This window comes from Trypanosoma theileri (assembly GCF_002087225.1).
Source record: "Trypanosoma theileri isolate Edinburgh chromosome Unknown TM35_Tth_38_V1, whole genome shotgun sequence".
Lineage (NCBI taxonomy): Eukaryota > Euglenozoa > Kinetoplastea > Trypanosomatida > Trypanosomatidae > Trypanosoma > Trypanosoma theileri.
The window spans coordinates 137690-146377 of NW_021639880.1; the positions used below are offsets into that span (position 1 = coordinate 137690).

General features: G+C 40.4%; 3 protein-coding genes across 3 annotated transcripts; all 3 read left to right on the forward strand.

The window, feature by feature from the left end:
• Positions 1-2619, forward strand: TM35_000381450 (uncharacterized protein; the record flags this gene model as incomplete). The annotated part of the gene is made up of 1 exon (XM_029029559.1): positions 1-2619. A coding segment is annotated over one exon (2619 nt), but the record flags the coding sequence as incomplete, so codon positions are not given.
• An 855-nt stretch (positions 2620-3474) lies between these two features.
• Positions 3475-4440, forward strand: TM35_000381460 (methylthioadenosine phosphorylase; the record flags this gene model as incomplete). Its single annotated transcript, XM_029029560.1, has 1 exon — positions 3475-4440. The coding sequence occupies one exon, from the start codon at positions 3475-3477 to the stop codon at positions 4438-4440; it is 966 nt and encodes a 321-aa protein (XP_028879137.1).
• Positions 4441-5448: 1008 nt separating this feature from the next.
• TM35_000381470 (uncharacterized protein) lies at positions 5449-8235 on the forward strand (the record flags this gene model as incomplete). The annotated part of the gene is made up of 1 exon (XM_029029561.1): positions 5449-8235. The coding sequence occupies one exon, from the start codon at positions 5449-5451 to the stop codon at positions 8233-8235; it is 2787 nt and encodes a 928-aa protein (XP_028879138.1).
• Positions 8236-8688: the final 453 nt, after the last annotated feature.

Below are 8688 nucleotides of genomic sequence, written 5' to 3' on the forward strand. Positions count from 1 at the left end.
GAACTCCTCTTTACATCATCTGTCATCACATCAAAGCCAGAGATGACTATGAATAATAATAATAATAATAATAATCTTGGTGAACAAGAACAACAACAGCAACAACAACAACATTTGGATCGTGGGGTTTTATATATGCAAACAGCCGCTGCTGAGGCTCTTCGAAATATGGTGGTGAACAGCGTTGAGGATGCCGTTGTAGACATGTTGGCATCTACCAGCTTTCCCATCCGTCCTTCACAAGAGGAACAACAACAACAGCAACAACAAGAGGGATTTGTCTTTCGTGATGGATTGGTGACTCTTCTACTAAGTATATGGGATATTGTACAAGGGACACGACAGCAAACCCCGTCAGTGATGCCAATTGTGGATTCTGCAGAAACTGCAGATAAGGATGAAGAAATACATGAGAATGATACAAACCGAAAGGTGAATAGTGCCCCATTTATGGCTGCATCCCGTACTTTAGAGGAAATTCTTCAACTTATCGTTGTATGTGTGGAGGGTAGTGAACATATTGCGGAGGCCTTTTCTACACCGTTGGTTGTAAAGACATTACTTTCCATGTTGGAAGTAACAACGGGTATTGTTTGGGAAGCCTTACAGCACCCAGCACAATTGTATGTTCCTGCTGCTCCTACAAACGACACGGATAATAATAATAATAATAATAATAATAACAGGGGTCATATCCTTTTTCTACGTCATTATAAGCGCCGTGAAGCGGAGGCGTTAGCGGGAGTGGCAGTTGCAGCCAGTGAAGTCCTGCATGTATTAAGTGGAGAAAATGATGCACTTTCATCTCTTTTACAATCTGCAGAAATGATGGCACCTCATCAAACATTTCTTACAGATGCCCTGGATGCACCAAGAATTATGAATTGGTTACGTGAAGAAGTTGTCCCTTCTTCTTCTTCTTCTATGAATATTATTAATACTACCACTATTATTAATGGTGATGAGGGTAATAATAGTAATAACAATAATAGTGGTACTACTGAGGAAGATCCCACACTGTTATCGGTGGGGCGCCAAAATATTCTCTATCATCTCTGTGAACTTTCATTACATGTACAAGGCACACTTGTAAATGCCGTTGCTAATATCGCAAATGCCAGTCGTGTCTTGCCACTCACTGTTGCGGTATTAGATGCCCATCCACCCCATAGTGAATGGCGCCGTACCGTACCATTATTACTACAAACATGTCCATTACCGGAAGAATCTCGTGTGGCTTGTGTAACCCGTGCGGTGCGACGACTACGTTGTGATCAGGCAGCGGCACATGTTTTGCATGCGGTGGTGGATATTGTTTGCAGTGGAAATGCAGCGGATTTGGATGATGAGAGGGCATTTCAACAAAACCCACAGTCAAGTCTTTTATACAGCTCAAATGCCATGTACGTGGTGGGTAAACTAATGAAGGATGCGCTGCGACTAACCACACACACAGGTGGTAACACACATAATGATGTTAGCAACCATACTAATAATACTAATAATAGTAATGGTGGAGTTACACCTCTCGTCTCTTCTGATGTTGTGGAAAGTGAAGAGGACATTATGGTGGAGCGGGCGTTGCGTTCGGCGGCTGGTACTTCTGGTACAGGTGGTCTCATCACAAAACTGCAGCTTCTGGTTTTATCTAATGAAGTGGCTGTATGGAGTCTTGCCAACACACTGTTATTAATGGTTCCATGGTCAGGTCTTGGTGAGGAACCATCACACATTTGGCGTGCCATTATTCATGCCGTCAATGTACGTTCAAAACTTCTTGCAGATGCGGCAGCAGAGGCATCTGTAGTAGATATGAATTCAGAGGAAAGTAATAATAATAATAATGGTTCAGGGGCGAAAGTAACGGCATTGGTTTCATCTCCTTCAGCAATGCATTTACTCTGGCTTCAGTTGGAATCTCTTGTACAGATGTTGTGGACGATGCAACGCAAACAAACCGCCAATGCCGGTGGGGCACTACAAACAACCAATCAATTAGGAACATGTGCAAGTGATGTGGATGTGATCACACGACTAGCGTGGGAACCACGTGCCACACCATTGCAACGACAAGCCTGTGTTGGTACAGTCTGTGCGATGTGTGGTTCATTCCATACAGCCGAGGCCACAGCCGTGGCCACTCGCTTTGCATTGGCTATACTGCAAGTGGATGAAAACACACAATCCGCCACAACTGCACTCACTAATAATAATAATAATAATAATAATAATAATAATAATGGTGGTACTATGGCCGCACCGCCAGCAGGACCTCGTGAACGTCGACAATGGATGGCGAAGTTCACCGCCGTAGATGCCCAGTGGCGTGTGCGATGTGAGGCGGCTAACCACATCATGGATCTCTTCCTTGATGAGACATATGATGAGAATGTGTACATTCCACTCCACGTGCATGCCGCACTACAGTCCTTCCTTACACTCTTTAAAGCATATCAGAAGCGGCGGCAGCAGTTAACACGAGAGGCACAACGTAATTACCGCATTGTGCTGCCAGAAGTAGAGGATGCAGCACACTGGTGTGAGGTGACGGAAAACCTCGCGGCGTTTTTGGATTACAAGAGAGAAAATATTGGAGCACAGCGCCTTGCCATGCCATAAGAGTCCAAATTAGCAGCAAGAATAACAAAAAAAAAGAAAAGAAAGCAGTACAAGAAGTAAATCCTTCCTCTGTGTACCTATGAATGTTTCTGTGAGTGTGTGTCTATGTATGTGTCTTCTTATTTAGCGAATTGAGTACATTCAGAAAGAGTACGTTAGCCCTGTATAAAAAGGAAAAAAAAAACATTGGAATAAAAATAAAGAGAGCAATGGGAAAGAAAGGAGTCTATGAAAGCTGTTAAAGTGTGCGAAGTACAAAGAAAAAAAAAACAATATAGAGTGGACAGTTACAGATAAAAGAATAAGAATAATAAGAATATTAAAAATATAATTTAAAAAAATGAGAGAGAGAGAGAGATACGAACTACACGTGACGTGAACAGTGGTGTAGGGTGTGCAGGTGAAGTTCACCTGTGTGCATCTACAAGCATGTTTTCTGTGTTGCAACGCCGTTGCTCTTCTTTTTTAATTCATCGCGGCTATAATATATATAAATCTGTGTGACCTTTCTGCTGTCGTTTTTTGTTGTGAGAAGGTTTGAGGTGCAAATCCTTTGTTTGTTTCTTGTCTTTGATTTCGATATTATGATGATGATGATGTTCTTTTCCCCTTTTTCTTTTTGTTTTTCTCTTCTTACCCATGCATACACGTGGTGTGTGCTTTTTCCTCCTGTTGTGGTAATGGTGGTTGTTTCTTTTAATTTATTCACTGCAAGAGTCAGCAAGCAAACATCTAGCTGGATACTAAAACAGTCTATTGGGCGATACATAATCTGACACCAACTTTGCGTGGCAGTATATTGTTTTCATTTCTACATTATCAACTTTGTGTTGTCTGTTTCTCTAATACTCATCAATGACCAACAGCAATCCGCACGGATCTGAGGTGCTTGTGGGTGTTATTGGCGGTTCTGGCATCTACCGCCTAGACGCACTGAAGGACGCGAAGTACTACACCATTGACACCCCGTTTGGTGCGCCAAGTGGTGAGGTGTGTGTGGCGAACGTAAACGGAGTGGCGTGTGCGTTTATCCCCCGCCACGGCCCCAATCACTCGCTTAACCCGAGTGAAGTCAACTACCGCGCCAATATCTACGCACTGAAGCTCTTGGGTGTACGCTACCTCCTGGCGGTAAATGCTGTTGGCTCCCTCGATGCGGCCTGTCACCCTGGTGATGTGGTGCTGGTGGACCAGGTGATTGATCGCACTGTTGGGCGACCATCAACCTTCTTCGAGAAGGGCATCGTGGCACATGTGGACTACGCCTACCCAACATCTAATGCCTTCCGCCAACTCGCCTATGATGCCATTCTCAAGGTCTTCCCAGACTCTGCCGCCCCAGTGGAGAACGTCAATAAGGATGACGAAATGAGCTCATATGCTGCACGCCCATGGCGGCTGCATAAGAGTGGGACAGCGGTGACAATGGAGGGACCGCAGTTCAGTACACGTGCAGAGTCACTGTGGAATAAGTCCCTTGGCGCCCATCTTATTGGCATGACAACTGCCACTGAAGCGAAACTCGCACGTGAGGCGGAGATGGCGTATCTTGTGATCGCCACCGTCACAGACATGGACTCATGGTGTGATGGAATTCCACACGTTCAGGCTGTGGACGCGCGGAGGGTGATGGCTGCAAACGCTGAGAAATCGCAGAAGATCATGGTGGAAATCATTGACGCCATTGGGCGTAGTCGCTTCACAGATCCCGCACACTCTTCCATGGCATATGCAGTGTGCACAAAGCCAGAGGCCATCACACGTGAAGTCCGGCTGCGTCTCGCCCCACTGCTGGCGAAGTACCCGCAGTTCGCACCATGAGAGTACCCACACAATGTGTTGTTGGGATGGATAGGAATGTAAGGTTGCTGTTGAAATCGGAATTATAATAACACTTGTGAATCAAGTGGGGAAAAATAAAGGGCTGGACAAGGTGTTTGATTTATTCCGTTTTTGAGTAATTTTGCATTTTTCTTTTAGTTGACGTTGATTTGTTTTTGTTTTTCGTAGATTTTGTTTTTGTTTTTCGTTGATTTTGTTTAAGCAAGTTTCGTAGATGAGTCAAAACGACTGGTTATTGATCCTCTATATTCACTATTACCCCTCTACCAGGTAATAGATAAATAATGGAGCACTGTGGAAAAAGAGAAATTTAAAAAAGGAGAAAAAAGGAAAGAAAGAGGGAGAGAGACAGACGAACTAGGCGTGACATGAACAGTGGTGTAGGGTGTGCAGGTGAAGTTCACCTGTGTGCATCTATATGCATGTTTTCTGTGTTGCNTGGTTATTGATCCTCTATATTCACTATTACCCCTCTACTGGGTAATAAGTTAAGAATGGATCATAGCGGAGGGAGAGCAGGTCTAGCATTTTGGTAGAAGTTCAGAAGGGGATGGTATGAGAACGAAAATAGGAACATGGAATGTAATGTAAAAAAAAAAGTTGGGAAAGTAGACATTGTTTATATTTTTTTTATGTTGTTGAGTTCTTTCTTTTTGTTTTCTATCGTTTTTAATTTTGGGTTTTTATGTATTTGATTTTTTTTCTGAGTACGTCTTGTTTCTAATGTTTTTTTTTTTCTTTTTCTTCTTTTTTTGCCTTTCTTCGCTTTTTTTTATTTCCTCTGTATTCTGTAATTTCATTGGTGAAATATAGGGCTGGGTTGTATTGTAGTTGTTTACCCCTTCTTCTGATTTGGGGAGAAGGCCTTGCTGGAGTATTATCTTTCTTGGATGCGAGAATATTCCAGTTGATACAGCGATCCCATAAATAAACAGTAAACCAGTCAAGCAAGTATATTTTTTTTATATATAGCTATATATTTCTCTGATGGGTGGAGAGATGTCTCGCAATAACGTTTGGAATGATAAAATTTCACAGAAGGTTACTGCTGCATCAGGCTCTTCCCATCCTAGTGATACCGAACAATTTGGAGAGAACACTACTGCTATTAGTGGCCATAATAATAATACTAATAGTAGTAATAGTAGAAGTACCAGTACAATTGGTATTAATAAAGAGGAGTATCCTGTAAGCACAGACAGTGGCGATAGAAGCGCCGTAGAAGATACTCCGAATATACCCTGCCAGACATGCCGTCACATAATAACGTACAATTGTAATGAAGAAGATAACACTGCTGTTGCTGATGGTGATAGTGATGATAATTTTGGAGAAATGTGTTATCATCATGAACAATCTGGACGGGCACCGCGGGGTTTCTTAAGTTTGTCTAAGAAAAAGGTAAAAAAGTCAAAGAAGGAAGAAGGGAAAGAGTGGTCATCCCCTTATATGCAACCAGATCAGGAAGATATGAGGCAGGATATGGTAACATCACAACCTGAAGAAGAAGAAGAAGAAGGAAAAGAAGAAGAAGAGGAATTCTTAACAAATAGAAAGAATCCTTTTCAGCCCAAGGCAAATAGGAATATGAAGGAGGAGGAAGATACGACTCATATGGGGATTACCGATAGTTATGTTCCTAGTAATACCGTTCAAATGGGTTCTAAGAGCCGAAAAAAGGTTAGTAATAATAATAATAATAATAATAATAATAATAATAATAATAATGGTGTCTATATCGTTCCAAATAAGAAAGATCAACAAAAGAGGCAGATGGTAGGGAAGAAGAGTGGATATCCTTCTTCTACTGTGATGGTGAATCCCTCATCAAGAGGTGAAAAGAACAACCAATATGCAGGCGATATCAATCCCTTAACAACACGGAATACTTCACAGAAGGTAGAGGATGATGGTCATGATAATGGGGTGGTGTGGTTGGAAATGGAAGAAGAATATCATGTAGAATTACCACCACAACCAACACTCCAACAACAACAACAACAACAACAACAACAGAGAAAAACAAATCCGGAAATGAATGAATATGAAAAGTATCATATCTTACCACAGTACGTCCTTCCATTATATCCATCTGCACAAAGTGCTCGAACGGTCTCACCACCTGCCACTCCAGCTGGACGTCTTAGTTCCCTTTTTGGATCTTCTTCATCCATCACATCAAGAGGACTTATTCAACCAAATTCTATTCGTGCGTTAGCAGATCGTGCACGAGTTGTATTGAGTGAATCTGGAGATTCCACCTCTCGTAGTTCTTCCACGTGGACTTCTGGTAATAGCCGTAATGGTAGTCGAGGTGGGAGTAGTAATTCTCGTAGTTTTCGACATAGTGATAGTGGTTTAGTAGGAAGCTACAGAGAAGAGATGATGGCGGTATTGAAAAATACATTACAAGAGAAAAAACAGAATGAAGCCACACCTATAAAAATTAATGGTTGTGAGAAATCACCAATCCCTGTTTCTTCTGTAAAGAAACAAGAATGGACGAAAAGGAAATCTCAGGATACGAATGTAAAAAAAGAGAGTAGTGGTGGTGAAAGTGGTGTATCTACACCATATTCAGGTTGTTATCCAGGATTAGGACCTCGCTTGAGAAGTACAATGGAGTGGGATTTCCTCGGTGAAGTTGTTTTTTCTGGAAAGCAGGAACCCAATAGTAATTCTAGTGGGAAAAAACGAAAAGTAAAGAAACATACAGAGGATTATTATTGGGGAATGCCTTCAACAGATGATTCCTCTAATAAATCCTACTCTCCAACCTTTTTGATGGACTTGGAAAGTGGATATGATAGTGGTGGTGATGATGGAGGAGGAGGAGGAGGAGGAGGAGAGAAAACTGGAAAAGTACCACCCGTTAGTAATGGGAATGAGAAGGGAGTTGTTAAAACTCGTTCTTCTGATGTTTATGGCCCTTCTGTAAGTAATGATAAGCGTAAAGATAGTGAAAGAGATGGAAAGAGTGGCCATAATAGTAATAGTGTACGAGTTAAAAGTGATAATACACCTCTTAAACCAAAAGTTATTCCATCTCTCTCTAACGGCAGGCTTAATAATAATAATATGAATGGTAATAAGAAGGAGAATAATAATAATAATAATAATAATAATAATAATAATGATAATAGTAATAAGGCTGATCCTAATATTGGTAATGATAATACTACTCCACGTAGGGAATCGGCACCGACGAATCCATTTGGTTTTGGTCGTGACCCTATGTTTGATAGTAATTATTATTTAGAATATTGGATGAACGAAGCCTCTGCAGAGAAACAAGAAAGAGAAAAAGAAGAAAAGGAAATGGGAGTGGTTGGCAACAAGCGTAAATCCTCCATTGGTATATATGATGATAACTTATCGCACATGAAAGGCAATCATAGTATAAAAGATAAAACCTCTACATTTAGTATGAATGGAATCAGTAGTAATAGTAATAGTAATAGTAAACATCGTAATGATCGACCTTCATTTCGTACATTTAGTTTACCTACGAATGTATTAGATGATACTAGAAAAATATTATTTCCTTCTTCTTCTTCTTCTTCTTCTGCCCCCTTTTCTCGTACTCGTACTCGTTCTCCTCCACACCGGCAAGAGTTTCGTCCTTTAATGTGTGAAAATGATCAAATAAAGGAATTTATTGAAAGGCAGCGAGTGGCACAAATTGAGAAGGGGGATGAGGAGGAGGAGGAAGATGATGAGGATTATGAAAAAGAGAAAAGGAAAGAGAAAAAGAAAGAGGATCATCATTTTTGATATGGATAGTGAGAAGAATATGAACGAAGAAAAGAGAAAGAGAAAGAGAAAGAAAGTAGAGTGGGATTCTAGAGAGAAAAAAAGAAAATAAAAAGAAAGAAAGAAACGATTAGATAAATAGAGAAAAAAAAAAACAGGGAAAACTACATGAAAGAAAAGAAAAAGAAAAGAGAGGGAGATTTGTATGAAGAGGTGAGTGTTCTCCTGTTCAGAGGCGGTCGTGTGTTTTCTTTTGCTTTTTTTTTTTTTTACTCGTTTTCCGTTTTTTATTTATTTATTTATTTATTTTTCACATTATTTATTATTATTGTTTTACTTTCTTTGAATTATCTGAATTCACTTTTTATTTTTTTTTCTCTCTGCTATTCTCCTTTTTTTTATCTTCTTTCGTTATTATTCATCACTATTATTATTATTATTATTATTATTATTATTATTATTATTATTATTATT